The sequence below is a fragment of the Babylonia areolata genome, chromosome 29, assembly GCF_041734735.1.
Source record: "Babylonia areolata isolate BAREFJ2019XMU chromosome 29, ASM4173473v1, whole genome shotgun sequence".
NCBI classification, from domain to species: domain Eukaryota; kingdom Metazoa; phylum Mollusca; class Gastropoda; order Neogastropoda; family Buccinidae; genus Babylonia; species Babylonia areolata.
Genome location: NC_134904.1, coordinates 23,855,218 through 23,878,273, shown reverse-complemented (window position 1 = coordinate 23,878,273; position 23,056 = coordinate 23,855,218). Strand labels below are relative to the sequence as shown.

Sequence of the window (23,056 nt, the reverse complement as noted above, 5' to 3'; positions counted from 1 at the left end):
GGAAAAATAAAATGATATAAAAGGCCAAATGTAATCATCAGTCTGGTACAATGCAATAGGAATGGACAAATGCACAGATCACAAGTTAGAGTTACAATATGGCTCTGTATCTGACTAGTTGAGCCTGAACTGGGAACTGGGGGGTTAGCTGGAGCATAGCATTAATAATGACATGGTGTAACAAAATAAAATACACAATAATTTGCATGTTATTTTAGCACCCATTTGCCAGTAATACTGGGATTGGTTTGATACATACAAGAGAAAAAAAGACAGAAATATATATATACATAATATATATATATATATATATATAGTTGTAAAAAGGTGTTTTTGAGAGAGTGGTTCGATTCTAATAGAAGAGAGAAGGGAACAGACAGGGGGATATAGGATCAACTAATGATGCACTCACTCACTTGCACTCACTCACTCTCTTCTCACATCAATAGCAGGGCCACATGGAGTGTTTTTTATAGAGTGTTTACTTTACAATACAGCACACACACTAAGCAGTTCACCCTACTCAGCAAAAGCAACACACACTAAGGCAGCACACACTGCCTACTTCAAGTACTTCATACAAGCAGCGCACAGTAAAAAGATCATCCTACACCTAAAGCAGCACCTATAAGCAGCACACAGCCCAACAGGGATTTCCTTGTTCCTCACATCACTGATCAGTCAGTCACCCTGTGTCAGTCAGTTCTTCTGGGAGACAGCTGAGAACTGGCTGTGCTGACTGGTTTTATCCCTTCCCACAACATACTGTGTATACTAATGCAAACTATAGCACTCACTCCCCCAACTAGTTGAACTGATTAATAACCAATCTTTGCTTGTCCTAGTGACGCTATGTGAATGACTGACAGATTCACTGCTTAATCCCAATTCGTCGAAGAGCTGAGAGATGTGACAAGGGACACAACTGTACGAGTGCTTTATCGCCCGGAAGTGCATCACCCGATGACATCTTTCCACCGTAACAAAGTCAAACGCAGACGTGGACACGGAACCACGCACTGAAAAAGGTTTGTGTTGACACCGTTCTTTTCAGCATGTCATTTGTCGTTCAGAGCATTGCTTATTTTGATCTTAAGGTGTTCCTACAACTTATTGGCACGTAATAGTGACAAATCGATCGACATTTAGTTTTGCAGTCTTTTTATCTCGGAAGCATCGTTGTCTTCCGTGTGAAGCACAATGTACGCATTGTTGACATTTTTGCGTGTCATTCTGGTTCTATTGCAAGATCTCTCTCTCTCTCTCTCTCTCTCTCTCTCACCCACACCTGTATGAAGTTCATTTCATACTTGCTGGTATATGTTTTTCAGTGGCATGTTTTTGAAATAGTCATGCACTTCAGGAGTGGGGGTGGGGGATGTTTTCCAATCCATATTCTTGTTTTTGTTTTTTTATTGTGAAGACCGGTCAGATACAGGGCTGGCGTAGGGTGAACACATTTGCTATTCTGTTCTCAGATAAAAGTCTTGTTCTGTCACTCTCTCACTACCTGTCTGTTAGGGACTGGGTTCGAATCCTACTCTCTGGCAAAATTCTCTAGAAATCCACTCTGATAGGTACACACACACACACACACACACACACACACACACACACACACACACACACTGAATCTCTCTCACACATTGATTTGTAATCTTTGACTCCATTGTTTTTTATTCTAATTTCTGTACCATCTTTATATGCCTTCTTGTCTTTCTTCTAATGCAGAAAATTTTTAGTTGTCCTGGGGACAAAGAGGTAAAAAAAATTTACTGCCCCCACCCCCACCCAGTGTCTACTTGCCCAGCCAAAGGAAAGAGATGGTTTATAAGTACAAGTAACAGCTGGTTGTGCAATGATGAGTCAGATGAGACAAGCAGTGAGAACACTGGCCTGAAGTATCTTTGATCTGGTTGATCTCCGTTTCCCCCTTGTTTGCACATTGTCTTTCTGCACTTTTGATGTGAAGTTCACTTTTTAATACATAATGACAGTAATCACATCAGTGTGACAAAGAGCCTGCAAGCAATGGTGACTTTTGATCAGCAGCATATTCCAAACACTGCTGACAGTGCATGGTGCTTTAGGGCCTTTTCCTTTCATTGTTGAACAGCATTCTTGTTTTTCATCCATGATTCCAGAAATAATCTTATAATGGTCTCTCAGTCATATTTACTATTTCTTTCCCTGATTTGTTTTTTAGTTAAAGCGTCTGATGGCCTCTTTTTTGAAAACCAAAACTGATCAGCAACATGTTACTGACTGCTCTAATTTGGCCTATGTGACAAAATATTCAAGAGCAAAGTTAAATGATATGCACCATCCATTGTGTGCATTGCACATGGGATGCTCACCTGAGAGGGGGGAGGGTTGGGGAAAGGGACTGGATCTGTCATTTAAGTGCTGACATGTTCATGTTTTATTCATCTAATCATAGAACATGCCCTGTCTCAGTCACACTGCAATCTGCTAGGATTCTATGGAAAAAAAAAGGAAAAAAAAAAAAAAAAGAGGCACTGTTAAAGTATAAAGTGGAGGAGGGAAGTGTGATCAGTTTGCACTGAAGTTGACTGCTTAATCACCCTCATACTGATGGTCAAAAATTGGTTGCCCAAGTGGACAAGTGTAGAAAACATTTTCACACACATGCGAGAAAGTTCAGTTGTCTGTTGCCTTCGGATATGATCCACTAATTTAGTTTCAGGATACAATGTTAAGGCTGGCTTTGTTTAACATTTTCTAAAAAGATGAGAGGGGGAGAAGAGGAAATAGCTGATGAAATTAGTTTGTCTCACACACGCACACGCACGCATGTACGTACACACAAGATCACACACACACACACACACACACACACACACACACACACACACACACATACACACACACAAAGTTACCTGTCCTGCTCATACACTTAATGCCAACCTATTCAAGGTGTAATTGAGAAAGCCAGTGGATCAGAATAGGAACTTTGCTCGAAATCCATCCCACACACACAGCTTTCATCAGCACAATCCATGTACAAATGTTTCAAGGTACATGCCACTGGGTGTTATAACTTACACATCTTAAAGTTGTAGTCAGTTTGGTTGAAATGTTTTCACTCTTTGTTGTGCCTATGAACCTTGAAATGGTTTCACTCTTTGTTGTGCCTATGAACCTATTTTTAGGATTTTTGTGTAAAATAGATATTCTGATACTGATTCACACACATGCACACCTGCAAGCATGTGTGCATGCATGCACAAGCATACACACATGCATGCTCACACACACATACACAGAGATCCAGAAAAATCGACTAATATACATGTACATCTTTCTGTAAAAGAGGCATACACTTTGTTAGAAAAATCAGCATGGGGTCGATTTCATAACTGATGGAAGGAAAAGTTTTTAAAACATAAAGGGACATTATTTCCCGAGAATATTATTAAAGAAAATATACTGAATACATCAGCTTACTATACAAGATTAATAACCTCCACTCTCTTCTGTATAAAACTTGCAATATTGTCCACGGAGGGACATCACGGAACAACGTTCTCAATGAATCTGCTGTAAAAAAACCCCGTCGTGTGTCATAAAAGTCCCAACAATCAATCAGAATATGTTGCACAGTGAGTGGCTCATCACACGGAATACACCAAGGAGCCTCTTCTCCTTTCAGGAGGTAGGAATGTGTGATGTATGTATGACCTGTATGAAGTCAATATTGCAATATTTAAAAGAAATAAATATTTTTAATAGTATTTAATATAGTATATGCTTAGTACAAAAGTTGTGAAATTTTTATCATGGAGTGATCACAGTGCAGTAGAAAGCTGAAAACATTGGGGTGGCCCATCTGCGGTGATCAGACTTTGAGTAGTGGATAGCCCTGATATGGCCTTCATGGTCGGCTGGGCTCTAAGCAATATTTTTAATTTAATTTAATTTAATGTATAAAACTTGATGCGCTGAAGACAAAGTATAGTAAAAATGTTACATGCATCTCTGGTAAGCAGTTCAGCATCATTGTTTGTTTCACTGTCAGCAGTTATGTACCTTCTTGCCCAAGTATTTCAAAGAGAATAACTATTCTGCAGATGATTTTTGGAAAGTTATTTCTGACGAGGTTCTTATGGTCGAATTTTCACAAGCATTAGTTTATAGCCCTATTTCTATATTCCTTTAGTGTACTTCATAATTGTGTTAATGGCTTCTGATTATTATTATCATTATTGAATTGTTACTGTTATGCATTTTTTGGTAGTTTTCTACCTTTTCTGTTTTCCTCTTCCCTCTCCCCTCCTACCTAGCTACCTAGAAAAGAGGAAATTAGATACCAGTAGACATGGTCGACCAGATAGGATTTCTGACAGGGTGTCTCTTTTGATGTACTGGTGTTCTTAATTACGGTCCCAGTGACTGGTGTGTGTGCACATACAGGATAGCTGATAGCTCTGTCTAATTGCATTTGTGAGTTATGCTAAGGGTTTTTTGTTGTTGTTTTTTGTAATATTTCATTAAATCATTTTATGCTCAAATGTATTGATATGAATTTCCTTTATGAATTCCACAGCTTGATGGATGATGTAGAGCAGTAAACAGACAAATGCCAGCTGGAGAAAAGAAAATCAGTGCCATTGGTGAGTTGAATATCATGGCAGTGGCATTATTGGAAGGAAATGCTGTTGTTCAGGCATATCTAATGCTTCATATTTTCATTTTGTTTGTTAATAATTTCATGTATTTTCATTTATAATTACTACACATATGTATGATTATATATATATATATATATATATATGATGGTGTGGTAAGGTGGTGTTAGAGAAGGTGAAGACAGGTAGAAGGTGTTAGCAGAAGAGAGCTGTTGCCAGGCAAGGTAGACTCGGGAAGGCGGTGCGCCGGTTTTTCTTCTTTTATTCTCTCATTCTTCCAGACCAGGAGAGTTCTCTATTTGTCTGGCACTCGCTCACTCCTTATATTCTGTTCCGCCGAACCGCAAAGCCAGCGCCGCGAAGCGACTCACGAAACCGGCCCTCCGCGAGCCTTGAGGGGCCAAGCTTGTGTTTGTTTGACCAAATTTAGCGGCTTCTGACTTAGAAATGCAAACATCTGCAAGACACGCTATAAAAATGTGTAGGTATTGTAAAAACATATTTTGACGAATTCCAATGGCTTGAAGAAGAGATAGTTTTGTGGCGCCGAAATGCCGTCAGACATTTCGTACCATCGCATGTCTATAACTTAGGTGTACACGGAAAGCAGCACACGAGAAGAAGCTTAATCATTTACATTTTAATGCACAATCTAAATTCCACGGCAACTATACCGAGTTACAGAAAACGAAGGTATTTTGTATGTTTCAACTGAGTGGATTTCGAAGATCGCGCCAAAACTCATTCACATAAATATTAGTTTAAAAAAGTTATAGGCTTTCTGGTCAAATGATATCATTACATTTGAGAAGTATGATCGTTCTGAAGTCCCATAACATAAAACTATAATCTCATCTATAAGGAAGTGTTTATAATTTAACAAATTGATGAAAATCATCATACGGTTCCCTGTAAAGGGAGATAACTTGTGACCGATTTACAACTTCCTTAGTAACCTTCGGCGAGTCACAAACGTCGTCTGCTAAGCTGGCCCAACGAAGATCACAGCCAACCCGGCTACATCCCCCCCTTCTCTGTTACAACCAGCGTCCTCGCTGGCACTTTTCATGACTACATAAAAGGGGGCCTAAATCATGCACTAATACACCCATTCAAACCAACGAACACACAAAACATTATCTTAAGTGCAAATCCCAAGACACTGAGTTGCAAAAATCGGAAAAATGCAAAATCCATTAAAATCTCAAACAAAAATCAGTAACCCTCGAGGAACGTTATCTTGAGCGTGAACCCTCAGAGTCAGATTTTCACAAAATGTATAACCTACGTCAGGCCAAAACGGTTTGCCCACACTGAATTCTTAAAGGGGCATCATTTTAAATGTAGCCCTTAAAGTTCAGTATATACTTAAAATGCACACGACGATCCAGTGGATGGACTCTAGTCAAATGCTCTTGAGGGGCGTTATTTAAAATGCAAACCCCCAAAGCCAAAACCAGTACAGGTTATAAGGGGAGCTGTTGTATTGACAGTGTTCCCAATATAACAAAATAAGTCCCAACAATGTTAACTGTCTGAAATGTATATCGGCATGTTATACACTGACTGTGGGAAAATAGTTGTATAAACACATAATTCCTTTTCATCAGCTTTACATCCATATTGACTAGGGAGAACCTGAAACAAAATTCCTCAAGATGAAGTACCTGAAGCGGCCCATCAAATACTAGAAAGGAGTTGTCATTTTTTAACAAACGTTTCCTTTAAGTCATTTTTTTTCTGTCTCTCTCTTCCTTTTGACCAACTCATTAGCACCAATAAAACATATTTGCAATTCAGTGGACAGTTTCAGCTATACAATGTTTGTAATGAATAAATTGAAAATGTGACAAAAAACAAAACACTGATTTCAAAACAACAGCATGTCACTAAAAATATATAAAATGGGAAAACAGCATGTGTTTTGTATTCTTTATTCATTTACCTTTCAGAAAATATATACTTTTATGGGTCTTTCTCCAATAACAAAGAGCACAGAATTTTTTGAAAATTTATACCTGTTTTTTGTTAAAAAACCCTGGCAAATAGATTTCACTTAAATCTTATTTTCCTGGCAGCGAAAGGGTTAATATGTAAGTTCACCGATTGCTCATATATTCTTCATTTCCTGGTTCTTACTGATTACAGCCTGGCCTCCCTTGCTTATTTCATAGTATGCACCTAATAATTTCAAGAAGTTGGAACTAAAATTACTGCTTGTGTGTGAAATTGAAACACTGATATATGTTTTGATACATGCAGTGTGTATGATTATGATTATTTTGCATGAAATTAATTTATTTTCCAAGCAATATATTGATGATTAAGCATATTTCAGAAACTAACAGATTTTTGTTGCTGTTGTTTTTTGTTTTGTTTTTTTTGTACTGTTTTGTTTTGATATATGTGAGCTGACTTAACCCTTTCGCTGCCAGGAAAATAAGATTTAAGTGAAATCTATTTGCCAGGGTTTTTTTTTCACAAAAAACGGGTATAAATTTTCAAAAAATTCTGTGCTCTTTGTTATTGGAGAAAGACCCATAAAAGTATATATTTTCTGAAAGGGAAATGAATAAAGAATACAAAACACATAATGTTTTCCCATTTTATGCATTTTAAGTGACATGCTGTTGTTTTGAAATCAGTGTTTTGTTTTTTGTCACATTTTCAACTTGTTCATTACAAACATTAGTCTGGTAATTTGCACAAAAATATCATTTTCTGGACAAATGGATATCTGCACACACAAAATCATACTAGAACAACCACAATATAAAAAAAAATGAAAAAGAAATAGATGCATTGTGACTTCTGCAAGTGATAATATGGATGTGAGGCCACGCCACCTCAGTCTCCACCCCCCTCCTCTTCACCCCTCTCACACTGTCACTTCATCCAGTTATCATCAGACCACGTTGGCTGAGTGCCAAGAAAATAGCTCATACGGTGTCCTGCTAAAAATTCGGTGACCTGTCGTCTGCTCGAGTTGAACAGCCGGCATCACTCACTGATAGTTGTATCTTGGCCGCTCTCTTGATTGCTCCCTTTATTTTCTTTCAAATCATCCTATAAATGTTCACCACTGTCTTCTCCTTCGAATTTATGCTCCAATTCTTTCTGAGCATCAGCTAAAGAAAGTAATCTTGGTTGATTTAGTTCGCCACGAGCGCATGTCTTGAGCACGGAGTCAGTCCGACATTTTGTTGAGCGAGCGAGGAGAGGAGCTTGGCAAAACACTGCGACAGTGACCCAACCAAAACGTTCAAATAAAGGACTGCCTTATGAGGCAGATGGTGTTTCTAGCTATGAATAGAATCCAGAAAGATTCCCCAAGCTAAAGCTACCAGCATTTTTGTCAACGAACTGAATGCAAAGCAGGGAAAAGTCAGAATATTTCGATGACAAGTTATCTCGTCATTGTGGCAGTGAAGCATACATGCTTGCCATGACGAGTTATCTCGTTATGCAGGCAGCCTAGGGGTTAATTCTTCATTCAGAAATGTAAACTTAACTGTAGAATTTGGCAATTTATGTTGAATATTTTACGTCGGGGGGAGGGGGGGGATCTTAAATTCAAACATATATTTCTAACATTTGTTTTCACCACTTAGAAATAAATAAATAGATAAATAATGAAATTAATGTATCACGCTGAGCTCAGAGCACTTTACATGAAAGAAAAAGTTACAAATTACATGAACCACTCAAGATCACTCTCTTTCTGTCTCTTTTTTTTTCTTTTTTTTCTTTTTATTTTATTTTATTTTTTTTACAATGATATTGTTAATAATTCTAAGGATATAGTACTTATTAATATTTAGCAAATTAGCAAATCAGTGTCATTATTAATAATTCGGAAATTTATTGAGTCTCTTTCATTTCATTATGGTGTGTACAGAAGTGTGTTTTTCACAGAGGCCTTGGAGACGATTCAGGACAACATTGACATCTTTGAAGATGTGGGAGCATCAGAAGCCCAAGCAGACTTTCTGCAGGACTTTTTTGATGAGCCTTCACTGGGAGCACTGCTAGAGGTAACAGCCTGCACAGCTCACACTTTCTGAACTTTCTGACTTTCTGAGTCTTATCAGTGTTTGCTGTTCCCTTAAATTCAGCTTTAATTACACATACTTAACCGTGACCCAACTAGTGCAGACTCCGGCAGGGGTCTGACATTCCTGTCCTGTGCAAACTACTATCCGCCTATGCGGAGAAAATGAAAGCAACTACAGCCGAGCATTTATTGATTTTGAAACATGTTTAGAATGTTTTGTGAATGGTTTACACAAACAAACTCACAAGCACTCAGCATAGAAACAAAAAACAAAACAAAAAAACAACAACAACAACAAACAAACAAACAAAAAAGGAGCAGTAAGCCTCAGTCTTTTCTTCTCAGAAGTATCTTCCTCAGTCGTTTACTCACCACTCTTGACATCATTCATAATTTCCTGAATCACTTTCAGTGCTGACAAATGTGGAAAGGATGGTGAGTCTGGGACTGTTGTGGCATCGCATCACCATTTTGAAGACCAGTTATGATTTTCGGGAGAAAAAACAGTTTTGCGAGAACTGTATGACTCAGTAAGTTGGAAAAGTGAAAAAAATCATGTTAATAAACCCTTCCTGAACCTGTAGTCTTTAGTCAGTGGTTCTCCCCCTCCTGAAACATTTGATGAATTAACTCCGTTAATCAAATGGGGACAGGCATCGCAGAAAGCTCCAATAGCTCCGTAAATTTAACAAAAGAGGTGTTCAAGGGTTATTGCAAAAAGAAACATAAATCTAAGTTAGGTGTAACAGAGAGGTTAAGTTTTACTGAATTAAAAGCAACTCATCAGTGATGTGTTGATCACCAGGTTTAGTGTACAGCTTAATTCCAGAGAGTTGTCAAATCCATTATTTGGAGGAAAAAAACTTGCATCAGAGATTTCATCACTATGAATGTTCACTTGCATTCAACACTTTAAAAAAAATTTTTTTACAGTTTTTTTAAACTCCAGACTGTTCCTATGCAGGCTGGAAATATCCTTGCACATTATGTTAGTTTTCTGAGAACATTTGGGGGAAAATCTGCGCACACACAAAAAAAGAATTATAAGATGAAGTGATATGTTCACCATCTTGAAAACTCAGTATCTACATCTCTTGTAGGTGAACTAAAACAAAAAAAAAAGAAGAACCCTCCCCCCCCCCACCCACATGAAAACAACATATAGTATGAGAGCTGTAATACAGATATTGATAATAATTTGATTTATAGAGCACCTTTCTATGTAAAAAAAAACAATAACAGTTATATACAACACAACACTTGTTGTGCATATCATGTATAGCAATACGTAAATTATGCACATTTCATATCACAGTGCTGAACACTGATAGCCGAGTGCTTAACCCATTCAAGCCTGGGGAGTTCACAGCCTGTCAGGTTTCCATGTCATGGTGATGCAGAAAAAATGCAGAAAATATTCAGTTTTTCCTCCAAATTACATGTGGACATGTCCGGAACTATTGCAGGAGTTAGTTCCCTTTCCTTGCAGTTTCTGCACATGGAGGAATGTGAAAACTGTTTTACTGAGATGCATTTTGATGCCAAAGCAATGCTTGAGGCTTGGTTCATTGAGTTAAAACCATCTCACAATAAGAACGAATCACAATTTACTAAAAACCAATCACGTATATCAGAAGACATCTAAAATCACAAATATCTAACCTCTTCACTGCCCCATAGCATATATATATATATATCTTGAAAAATGCTTCGCTATTTGCCCCATGACGTACATATATAGTAGCATCATTTCAGGATTTTTCACAGTTTTATTTTAAAGTGATATGTCCCAATAGCTACCAGTCTGAAAGCTTGGTATGTCCACTTTAATCAGCTGCAAGGAGCAACAGCCAGTCATGCTCTGTGTGATAATTTCTGGATGTTACTGTCAATACTTCCTTCGTGATGCTTTCAAAATGGCTGATGATGAACCACATCCTTACCCCAGTGGCTCTAAACAGCAATGTGTTACAGCCAAAAACAATTGGCGATATTGCCTTCCAAGATGTTGCAGAAGCGTTACAAGTCATTGATGACGATGAATTTAGTGCTGGTTGTGGCAAAATCTTGTCAGGTTTGCTTGACATGACTGAAAGTTAAATGATGATTTGAAAAGAGGAACGTGTAGGGGTGTTGAAGAGCTAGATGTACCAGCAAAGGAGAGAAGGCAGAGCAGGAGGTCAAATATAGCTCTGTGGTTTGACCAAGTGTTGACATCAAATACAAACCATCCACTTATTCAAGACAGGGAGAGAGAGAGAGAGAGAGAGAGAGAGAGAGAGAGATGAAGGTGATGAACAGCTTCGTGCGAGTCTTGAATTACTGTACAGCATGGTTTTAGAAAAGCATGCTAGCATTGATCAAAAAACTAACATCTGCAAGCAAACTTATGAACAGTGCTCCCCCCTCCTCCCCCTGCACTGTCACTATGGACCAGCTGGGTCACTGTTAACTTCACAATGCCAAAGTGATTTGCAGTACACCCACCAAACCCCCTTTCACAACACCCCATTAACATACCCAGAAACAAAAACCAATACACACATGCACACACCAGGAGAGAGAAAGTTTAAAGAGGTGTGTCTTCAGGTTCTTTTCTGTGTGACAGTGGTACACAGACTGGTGTGTGTTGTGGTACACAGACTGTGGTGTGTTTTGGTACCCAGACTGTGGTATGTTTTGTGGTACACAGGCTGTGGTGTGTGTTGTGGTACACAGACTGTGGTATGTTTTGTGGTACACAGGCTGTGGTGTGTGTTGTGGTACACAGACTGGTGTGTGTTGTGGTTCGCACACTGTGGTATGTTTTGTGGTTCACAGACTGTGGTGTGTGTTGTGGCACACAGACTGGTGTGTGTTGTGGTTCACAGACTGTGGTGTGTGTTGTAGTTCACAGACTGTGGTATGTTTTCTGGTACACAGGCTCTGGTGTGTGTTGTGGTACACAGACTGGTGTGTGTTGTGGTACACAGATTGTGGTGTGTGTTGTGGTTCACAGACTGTGGTATGTTTTGTGGTTCACAGACTGTGGTGTGTGTTGTGGTACACAGAGTGTGGTGTGTTTTGGTACACAGAATGTGGTGTGTGTTGTAGTGCACAGACTGGTGTGTGTTGTGGTACACAGACTGTGATATGTTTTGTGGTACACAGGCTGTGGTGTGTGTGTGTTGTAGTACACAGACTGCCGTGTGTTTTGTGGTACACAGACTGTAGTGTATTTTGTGGTACACGGACTGTGGTGTGTGTTGTGGTACACAGACTGGTGTGTGTGTTGTGGTACACAGACTGTGGTGTGTACACAGACTGTGGTGTGTGTTGTGGTACACAGACTGTGGTATGTTCTGTGGTATACAGACTGTGGTGTGTGTTGTGGTACACAGACTGGTGTGTGTTGTGGTACACAGACTGTGGTATGTTCTGTGGTATACAGACTGTGGTGTGTGTTGTGGTACACAGACTGTGGTGTGTACACAGACTGGTGTATGTTGTGGTTCACAGACTGGTGTGTGTTGTGGTACACAGACTGTGCTATGTGTTGTGGTACACAGACTGTGGTGTGTGGTGTGTGTTGTGGTACACAGACTGTGGTGTGTGATGTGTGTTGTGGTACACAGAGTGTGGTGTGTGTTGTGCTACACAGACTGTGGTGTGTTTTGTGGTACACAGACCATGGTGTGTGGTGTGTGTTGTGGTACACAGTCTGTGGTATATGTTGTTGTATACAGACTGTGGTATGTGTTGTGGTACACAGACTGTGGTATGTGTTGTGGTACACAGACTAGTATGTGTTGTGGTACACAGACTGTGGTATGTGTTGTGGTGCACAGACTGTGGTATGTGTTGTACACAGGCTGTGGTATGTGTTTTGGTACACAGACCGTGGTATGTGTTATGGTACACAGACTGGTGTGTGTTGTGGTACACAGATTGTGGTGTGTGTTGTGGTACACAGACTAGTGTGTGTTGTGGTACACAGACTGTGGTGTGTTTTGTGGTACACAGACCATGGTGTGTGGTGTGTGTTGTGGTACACAGACTGTGGTATGTGTTGTTGTACACAGACTGTGGTATGTGTTGTGGTACACAGACTGTGGTATGTGTTGTGGTACACAGACTAGTGTGTGTTGTGGTACACAGGCTGTGGTGTGTTTTGTGGTACACAGACTGGTGTGTGTTGTGGTGCACACATGTGGTATGTGTTGTGGTACACAGGCTGTGGTATGTGTTTTGGTACACAGACTGTGGTATGTTTATGGTGCACAGACTGTGGTGTGTGTTGTGGTGCACAGACTGTGGTGTGTGTTGTGGTACACAGACTGTGGTGTGTGTTGTGGTACACAGACTGGTGTGTGTTGTGGTACACAGATTGTGGTGTGTGTTGTGGTACACAGACTGTGGTGTGTGTTGTGGTACACAGACTAGTGTGTGTTGTGGTACACAGACTGTGGTGTGTTTTGGTACACAGAATGTGGTGTGTTTTGTGGTTCACAGACAGTGGTGTGTGTTGTGGTGCACAGACTGTGGTATGTTTTGTGGTACACAGACTGTGGTGTGTTTTGTGGTTCACAGACTGTGGTGTGTGTGTTGTGGAACACAGACTGTGGTGTGTTTTGTGGTTCACAGACTGTGGTGTGTGTTGTGGTACACATGCTGTGGTATGTGTTGTGGTACACAAACTGGTGCGTGTTGTGGAACACAGACTGAGGTGTGTTTTGTGGTTCACAGACTGTGGTGTGTGTTGTGGTGCACAGACTGTGGTGTGTGTTGTGGTACACATGCTGTGGTATGTGTTGTGGTACACAGACTGTGGTGTGTGGTGTGTGTTGTGGTACACAGACTGTGGTATGTGTTGTGGTACACAGACTGTGGTATGTGTTGTGGTACACAGACTAGTGTGTGTTGTGGTACACAGGCTGTGGTGTGTTTTGTAGTACACAGACTGTGGTGTGTGTTGTGGTGTACAGACTGTGGTGTGTGTTGTGGTGCACAGACTGTGGTGTGTGTTGTGGTACACATGCTGTGGTATGTGTTGTGGTACACAGACTGTGGTGTGTGGTGTGTGTTGTGGTACACAGACTGTGGTATGTGTTGTGGTACACAGACTGTGGTATGTGTTGTGGTACACAGACTAGTGTGTGTTGTGGTACACAGGCTGTGGTGTGTTTTGTAGTACACAGACTGTGGTGTGTGTTGTGGTGTACAGACTGTGGTATGTGTTGTGGTACACAGGCTGTGGTGTGTTGTGGTACACAGACTGTGGTGTGTTTTGGTACACAGAATGTGGTGTGTTTTGTGGTTCACAGACAGTGGTGTGTGTTGTGGTGCACAGACTGTGGTATGTTTTGTGGAACACAGACTGTGGTGTGTTTTGTGGTTCACAGACTGTGGTGTGTGTGTTGTGGAACACAGACTGTGGTGTGTTTTGTGGTTCACAGACTGTGGTGTGTGTTGTGGTACACATGCTGTGGTATGTGTTGTGGTACACAAACTGGTGTGTGTTGTGGAACACAGACTGAGGTGTGTTTTGTGGTTCACAGACTGTGGTGTGTGTTGTGGTGCACAGACTGTGGTGTGTGTTGTGGTACACATGCTGTGGTATGTGTTGTGGTACACAGACTGTGGTGTGTGGTGTGTGTTGTGGTACACAGACTGTGGTGTGTGTTGTGGTGCACAGACTGGTGTGTGTTGTGGTACACAGACTGTGGTGTGTGTTGTGGTACACAGACTGTGATGTGTTTTGGTACATAGACTGTGGTGTGTGTTGTGGTACACAGATTGTGGTTTGTATACAAACTGGTGTGTTTTGTGGTACACAGACTGTGGTGTGTGTTGTGGTACACAGAGTGTGTGTGTTATGGTACACAGACTGTGGTATGTGTTGTGGTACACAGACTGTGGTGTGTGTTATGGTACACCGATTGTGGTGTGTGGTGTGTGTTGTGGTACACAGACTGTGGTGTGTGTTGTGGTACACAGACTGGTGTGTGTTGTGGTACACAGACTGTGGTGTGTTTTGTGGTACACAGACTGTGGTGTGTGGTATGTGTTGTGGTACACAGACTGTGGTACGCAGACTGGTGTGTTCTGTGGTACACAGACTGTGGTATGTGTTTTGGTACACAGACTGTGGTATGTGTTGTGCTGCACTGACTGGTGTGTGTTGTGGTACACAGACTGTGGTATGTGTTGTGCTGCACAGACTGGTGTGTGTTGTGGTACACAGACTGTGGTATGTGTTGTGGTACACAGACTGTGGTATGTGTTGTGGTACTCAGACTGTGGTGTGTGTTGTGGTACACAGACTGGTGTGTGTTGTGGTACACAGATTGTGGTGTGTGTTGTGTGTTGTGGTACACAGACTGTGGTGTGTGTTGTGGTACACAGACTGTAGTGTATGTTGTGGTCCACAGACTGTGGTGTGTGGTGTGTGTTGTGTGTTGTGGTACACAGACTGTGGTGTGTGTTGTGGTACACAGAGTGTGGTGTGTGTTGTGGTACACAGACTGTGGTTACACAGGCTGTTGTGTGTGTGTTGTGGTACACAGACTGTGGTGTGTTGCCTCCAGATGTACGATGACCTGACGGAGGGAGAGCTGCCAGACCCACAGGATGAGGAAGCCAAGGAGGTGTTCTACGACGTGCTGGACGTCATGTCTGCTCGCGCCCCCACCCACACCCGTGCCAAGCAGCTCCGTGACGTCCTCAAGAACCCACACATCCAGGTACCAACTTGGGCAACAGGCATCACAGTTAATATAGCCATCACCTGTCTGTACAGTGGTTTACTCTGGTTGTAAAGGAGTTCATCCCACTGCAGTCAAAGTAGACAGAAGGGAGGTGATATACTATGGGAGGCTGCTTTCCACAGCTTCTTTCAGTTTGCCAGCTTTGGTGGAGTAGCATTTTGCAGAGGACAGGAATTACACCCCTGCTGGAGTGTACACTAGTGGATCACAGTAGGTGTGATAAGTTAAATGTTATTTTACAGAAACAAATTAAAAAAAAAATTTTTTTAGGGATCTTCTTGTTCAGGTTTGCTGTGTGGTATGAACCTTTTTTATTGGATGCATACAAAGTGAACTATCCTGTCTTGCGATAGACCAGTGATATTACTGTGAGGCATATGTGGAACTGTCTAATGATACTATGATATATGTCTGATTAATACTTTGCTTTGTTTTGTCTCTGCTTTTTGCATTTTTTGTTTGTTTTATGTGTAATTTTGCAGCTTTTTTGTTGTTGCAAGTTTTGTGAATAATCAGATCTTCAGGCAGTATTAGTTTTGCTGTTGGACATTTAATTACAGCTTGACCATTAATACTAGTTTTTGACATTGATACAACCTTTTTCTTTTTTGGCATACACTACAACATGTGTAACACAAGAACGAGAAAAAAAAAAAAGAAGCACATAGAGGGAGGGGGTGGCTGGGGAGGGGGGAGGGGGGGGTTGAAAGGTGGGCAGGGGGGGGGGGGGTTGGAAGGCGGGCAGGTGGGGGGGGGGTGTTGTGGTTGTGAGAGCCAGTGCACCTGCATCTGTAAGCAAAAATATGTAAACAATGATGACCAAAAAGAGAATCGTCATGAAGATAAAAATAAAGTCAACGTGTACATGCATTCTATTTCAACATCTTTACATAATTATGTGTAAACAATGCTTCATATGGCATCCACTTTGAATTGAATAGTGTTACATCATCTGTAATTCTAGCAGGATAGTTCTTTTCTAAGTATCTATCCACTTTGAATTGAATAGTGTTACATCATCTATAATTCTAGCAAGATAGTTCTTTTCTAAGTATCTCTCTTGTAAATTTGCAACATAGGCTTGAATGCTTGGTTTTGTATTTGCCAAATAACATTTATAAATATGAAATTTTGCAGTAATCAGCATGAAATCTAATTCGGCATCTGTAGTGAAGTCTTTTTTGTGTACCAAAAATATATAACTCTTCATATTATTTGAACATTGAACTATGGTGACATTTTTCTTGAAATATTTTTTCAAAATTTGTCCAAAACAACCTCGTTTCAGGACACTGCCAAAACAAATGTTGGATATCCTGAATGTCATGATTACAAAGTGTACACATGGGATCTTCAACAATCTTACAGTAGTGTAAATACTTTTGAGTTGGTAAATCCTGTGTATGACTCTTGTTTGAAACCATTTCAACTGAACATCCTTGCACTTAAAACACTGTCAAAAAATAACATTTGAATTCAGTTCAGAAAAGGTATTGTTTCATTTGATTACAGCTGTTGGCAACACATCAGATTTCAAGAATACAGACTGAATGTATTCACTCACCTTACAAATAGTGAACGAAATCTTAGGTGCAAGAATATGATATTGTGCAATTAGTTCAATACCAAATTTATGTTGATACTGTCGAACTGCGTTTATAACACCATTATACAACAGAAAATCAATTCCCAAAATATCTGGAAATTTTTCCTGAAACTCATCAAAAGTAAGAAACCTTACATTTTCAGTATAAAAAAGTTGACCATATTAAGCATATTTCTTTCTCCAGTAATTTTTTGCCTGCACAGTCTGCTGACAGTCATATCCATAAACATCTGTGTGCAGTTGTCTTACAATCATATTCACAAAGATCCATGAGCGCAGTCCACTAATGGTCATATCAGGACACATATAAGCTGTAGTAGAAAATTGAAAAAAACCACCCCAAAATTATTAAAAAAAACCCACTTATCCATTCACTGTGAAACTGAAAATTTTAAACTGAGGATCATTTTGATTTGACATTAAGCCTTGTGTTTATTCATATTTTTTCATGCCAGGCACTAATCCGTGCTCATGATGACGTGGCTCAAGAGAACTATGGCACCAGGCTGCCCAAGTCGCTGGGTCTGTTGGCAGCGCCCCCTCCTGTCTTTGATGCGGTTGAGGAGGAACATCGCCTGGTGACCATCACCAAGCAGGGGAAGCAACCGCTGGTCAGTCACCAAAGGGATGATGGAGGAGTGGGGGCTTTGCCTACATTTAAAATGCCAGTGTCCTTAATCAGCTTCTAATTGTAATCTTTGAACAAAAAGAAGTCATGCCTTAGCTTTTCTGCAACAAAGAAAAGATAATTCTGTTGGTCCAGAACATTCACACACAAGGCACAGGCACATATAGGCTGATGCAACCACCAATAGCTGTTGTAACATTGACTCACACACAGAACTATGAGCTGTCCTGAATTCAAAGCAATCTGAGCAATAAACAAATATGTTTGTAAGATAAAAAAAAACAACAGCAAAAATATGTATATGTGTTTACATTGCTTTGTGTGCTTTATTACTGGAGGTATTGCCATGCTGAATGGAGTATGTTCTTGGGCCCTGTACAACTGTTGATGACTACAGGTTTCTGCCCAAAATCTTGAGCTTGAGGTCAGCAGTTTGCAAGCATCCCCCATTATCTCTTTGGAGAATAAACATAGGTGGGTGATTTCCTGAACATAAAATGGAGACAGGAAATATGGTTTTAGTTTCACTGCCACAAAGGTTTTGAATTTCCTGCCATCCAGTCTGGGAAAGACACCAGCTCTGAGTGAATTTAGAATCAATCTCAAGACATATTCATTTTGCAAGCATTCCCTTAGCTATATTACAGACTGTGTGTGTGTGGATGGCTGTTTAAAAGACAAATGCTCTCAGGTTGTTGTTTTTTTCTTTTTTTTCTTTTTGTGGCCTCAGTTGCATGCAGGTCATGGAGTACCAGAATGTGTTGGGCTTTTTGACTCACTTGTGTAAACAGAGTGAGTCTATGTTTTAACCCGGTGTTCGGTTGTCTGTGTGTGTGTGTGTGTGTGTGTGTCCGTGGTAAACTTTAACATTGACATTTTCTCTGCAAATACTTTGTCAGTTGACACCAAATTAGGCATAAAAGTAGGAAAAATTCAGTTCTTTCCAGTCATCTTGTTTAACCCGGAGAGCGCTATGAGCCACGATCATGGCTTTCCCTGTGAAGTGCGATGGGCCACGATCGTGGCTCTGTTTACATAAGGTCCGACATCGTACGGCTGTACTCGGCAGCCTCGTAAAACTGCCTCGTTCTGGTGTTACTGCCTCCCTGCTTGTGTTTGCACAAACTTTGACCGAGTTTACAAGTCCAGATCTTCGTAGTTTTTGTAAACAATGAGTGACTCTGAAGTTGACGAAGCTCAGGAAATGAGTGACCTTGTCACCAGTGATGATTCGTTTGCTGACAGGGATTCTAGTGAAAACGGCTTTGTTATTTTGACACTTGGGCATGCTGGCTTGCTTGTTGTTCATTCAGTTTTGTGTCTCCAGCCACAAAAACTAGGGGGTGGGTGATGGGGGTGGGGAGGGGTGGTAAAGTGGGTTAGGCATGGATCTGTTGCGATTTCGTGACCAAATCAAGCTAGAAAACTGGAAATTATTTTTGATTTAAAGCATTCTTGCTGCTTTTGAAAGCAGCATGAGCTAAAAGAAAACATTTATTTCTGTTTTTGCCTGTGATTGCATAAAGTATTGTAGATGTGCGTGTGCGTGGCGTCGGTGGGTGTGTCTCAAACAAATAATACAATGCTTATAATTTCATTGTTTCAGTTATATTCATATCATGATTCTGCAGCCAGAACATTAACTCACTCTACCCTCAGTCAAAATGGCCGGGTTTCCCTCTCAAATCGCACTATTTTAAGCAGTTTTTAAAAAAATCACAAAAAATCAACCACTCACCCTACAAACATAAAACGCATACCAGTGGACAGATATAACAATGAATTTACTAAAAATGCTTACCTTAAGTGAAGGAACCATATGGTTTTGATGATATAGGTAATCCAATATGATACACATTGGCAGGAAAACAAAAAATTTTTGAACACAGGTAATCCACTTCTTCATGCTCTGAATCCTCCTACACTGGTTCAGTCACACTCCTGTACTCTTGGTTTGATGTGCTTATGATACTATTTATGCATGCTGCATAAAAAAAGAGATTTGATGAGAACATATTGGAAAAAAAACACACAAAAAACTGATTGCTGCTTGCAGTCTTGAAAAACACACTGGAAAACATTTGCAGGACTGTACACTCATTGGAAAAAAACACCACACAAACACTCTTTTTTACACAATGCACACACTGTACTGACTGTAGACACTTCAGTGACACTGTTACTTGCTGAAGTCTTGTTTGGTGTGGTAGATTTCAAAGCAGGGCACAGCACATAGGGCTTTCTGGCACTGTCGACATTGAAACTTGGTGCGCTGCACCCTGTTCTTCAGGTGCTCTCTGGTGGCTCCTCTTGCCTTCTCCTTGGCATAGCACACAACACAGTGCCTGTAGCCTGTGTTCTCCATGAAGTGTTGGCGTTTGCAGTTGAGGCGGTTGACTTCCTCGTTGACCGGGGCAGCAGCACGATTCCGCTCCTCATCATCCCCAACTGGAAGACTGGCGAGGTCGTAGCATACTGATATGGCAAATTGTTCCAGTGTCAGCGGTTTTTTCCCCAGACTCCTCTGCAGCTTGTTGTACAGGCAGTGAGACTGGATCATTGTGAGGGTCAAAAGGTGGAAGGCCAGCTTCTTCCACCATTTGATGGTCTTCCGGTGCATTGGCATGTATGAGATCATCTGGTCACTGCGGTCAACACCAGCCATATTGCCAATGTAGTCAACAACAGCCCTGGGTTTTCTTTTGTGTTCTGACCGTGATCTCACTGCAATCATTTCAGGGATGTGCTGAGTGGTTATCATATGCACATCCCTCTTGTCCTTCCACCTAATGACCATCACCTGATTCAGTCTCCTGTGGTCCATCTGGTCGCGGGCGAAGGCTCCAGTCACCAAATCCTTTGGCATGCCCACCCGGTTAGCCCGCACAGTGCCTACACATCCAGTGTTGACAGCAGTGAGACTGTGGGCCAAGGTGGGTGAGCAATAGTAATTGTCCACATAAAGGACATAGCCGCAGTCTTGCAGGTGGTCGAGGAGCCTGAAGACAACATCGTGGGGGCGGTTGCTGAGACCCAGCTTGTGGCAGTACACCTCAAGGTTCCACACATACCCCGAGGAGCTCTCACACAGCTCATACAGCTTGATGCCCCACTTGACCGGCTTGTCCTTCATGTAGACCCGGAAAGATGACCGGCCTCTCCAGGGGCAAAGGGCCTCGTCAATGCAAATATTCTGCTCCGGGATGTACACAGTCTTGAAGAGCTGAAACATGGAAACAGTTTTTACTGTTGTGGACAATCACAATATGTATGATACAGCAAACCATCACCACTACTTCAGCTAATACTACCACTATCTACTAACATTTGCTATCATTTGAATTGATAATATTTAACAAGTGGGGAAGAATAAATAATAACACACACACACACACACACACACACACACACACACACACACACACACATTCACACACATTCACACACACACACAAGCATGCACACACACACACACACACACACACACACACACGCACACACATTCAAAACAAACACACAAAAAAGAAAATAACTTACATGCACAAGGTGGTCAATCGATGGTCTCAGCTTGTGGAGTGGATCATGGTCAGGATGGTTTCGCTCCAGGAATGTCGAGTTGTCGTTCAGGTGGAAGAACGACAGGATGGCTCTGAACCTGTCGCGTTTCAACAGCTTGGAGGCAAATCCAGTCTTCACAACTGGATTAGTACACCAGTAGTCCACTATTCTTGGTTTCTTTACTATCCCCATGTGGATGAGGATAGCCAGAAATTTTCTAATTTCATCCAGTGTCACAGGCTTCCAGGTGTTGAACTGTGACCGTGGGGAAAGTTCTTCTCTTTGCTGTACCTGCTGGATATTTTTGCAGCATAACAGTTTGTCTCTGTTTTCATGTGTTTTAGCATACTTTTATCAATGAAGAGACTGTAAAAATCAATTGGTTTGCAGTCCTCCCAAGGTGGCAATTTGAGGGGGCCCTGAAATCCTGGTGTCAAACCGAAGGGTGGGTTGAGTGGAAAATTGGCCAAATTTCACTCCAGTCATACATATAATCTGGATCTATATGATCATCAAACAGATTGTCCTGATCTATTTCCATCTCCTCGGGATCTTCTCCATTAGTTGGAGAATCAGCCGCTGCAGCAGGCGCACGTGTTGGTGTCGAGTTTTGCTGACCAGTCATTCCGCTTTCATCATCGTCAGTGTCCGCCACTTCATCATCGTTTTCGTCAGGAATAAAGTCAGAATCAGAGTCCGAAATTTCGTCACCTGCATCGTCGAACATTCCAACAACAGCATCTTCGTCATCAGACCCGGTTTCATGAATCAATTCAAGTGCTTGAGCCATTCTTATGTTCCGCACGAACTGGTTTCGACGTGGAGTCGCCATGTTGAAAACCAACTGGTGGTGAGCGTGAGGGTGGTTCACTTTACAAACAAAGAAAACTGCTATAGAACGAACGAACAATGGTCTAAGGGAAGGAACTCGCAAGAAAAGTGTCTGAGCTATCTGAAAACTGTGAATTATCGCCCTTAAAGTAAGATCGGTAACGTTAAAAAAGGATCAAAACCTGTCGTAACAATGCGTCCGACAGGCTTTCAAGTGAGCGGAATAGTGTCGGAAACCGGCGGACGACCAGATGCTGTTGAGTTAACTGTACAGTTTAATGCCAGTTTGAGATTTTGACTCTGTAAAAGATGTGAAAATACCTATAAACACTGTGGTTGACGTTTTTGGAAAACAAGTGTGCAAAATTTGTTGCTTATATCCTGTGGAATATCTCCAACTACATACAAGGTACAGCCTTTTTCTTACTTTTATCTGATTCTTCATTCACTCTACTTTCCAAAAATGTATAGGTTTACCTATTTATTCTTACTGATAAGCATACAAATGCCCCAAATCAGAGCACAGGTAGCGGAGGCAAACTATCCCTTTGTTTTAAGCAGGATTTCTGAAAGTATATTTTATTATATCCAGCACTTTGAGGGTTAAAACAATATTGCATGGGCACAAAAAAAAAAAAAAAATGAAGCCTAATTATATGCAAACTGCATTTACTTTTATATTTATATTTTTTGTATTCTCTAAACTTGGCACTTTGATCTGATATTCTGACACAACAAGAGCAGTCATTATTATAAGTTTTTGTTCAAACAGGAACTTCTTTTGCTAAGCATGGAAGTTTTATTTATTTTGCAAACGTTTTGGTGCAGATAGTAAAAAAGGGAAATTACTCTGTAATTAATGCTAGGGGACTTAATTTGCTTTAAACTGATCTTTCTCATCTTAAACATTACATTTTGAAATTATACTCAATACATAAAAAGCTTGTGTGTTTTACTCTCAGTGTACAGGACTTTCACTATGTT

The 23,056-nt window shown here is 40.8% G+C and overlaps 1 protein-coding gene across 2 annotated transcripts; it reads left to right on the top strand.

The window, feature by feature from the left end:
- The first annotated feature begins 948 nt into the window (after positions 1-948).
- Positions 949-17,758, top strand: LOC143274975 (MAGUK p55 subfamily member 3-like). Of its 2 annotated transcripts, none has more exons than XM_076579002.1 (5): positions 949-1,028; positions 4,568-4,634; positions 8,565-8,683; positions 15,270-15,425; positions 17,511-17,758. In XM_076579002.1, exons 2-5 carry the CDS (start codon positions 4,601-4,603, stop codon positions 17,742-17,744), a joined length of 543 nt encoding a protein of 180 aa, XP_076435117.1. In that variant the 5' UTR covers positions 949-1,028; positions 4,568-4,600; the 3' UTR covers positions 17,745-17,758. The 2 variants fall into 2 exon arrangements, with proteins under 2 accessions (XP_076435117.1, XP_076435118.1); XM_076579003.1 differs by lacking the exon at positions 949-1,028 and adding an exon at positions 3,580-3,676.
- Positions 17,759-23,056: the final 5,298 nt, after the last annotated feature.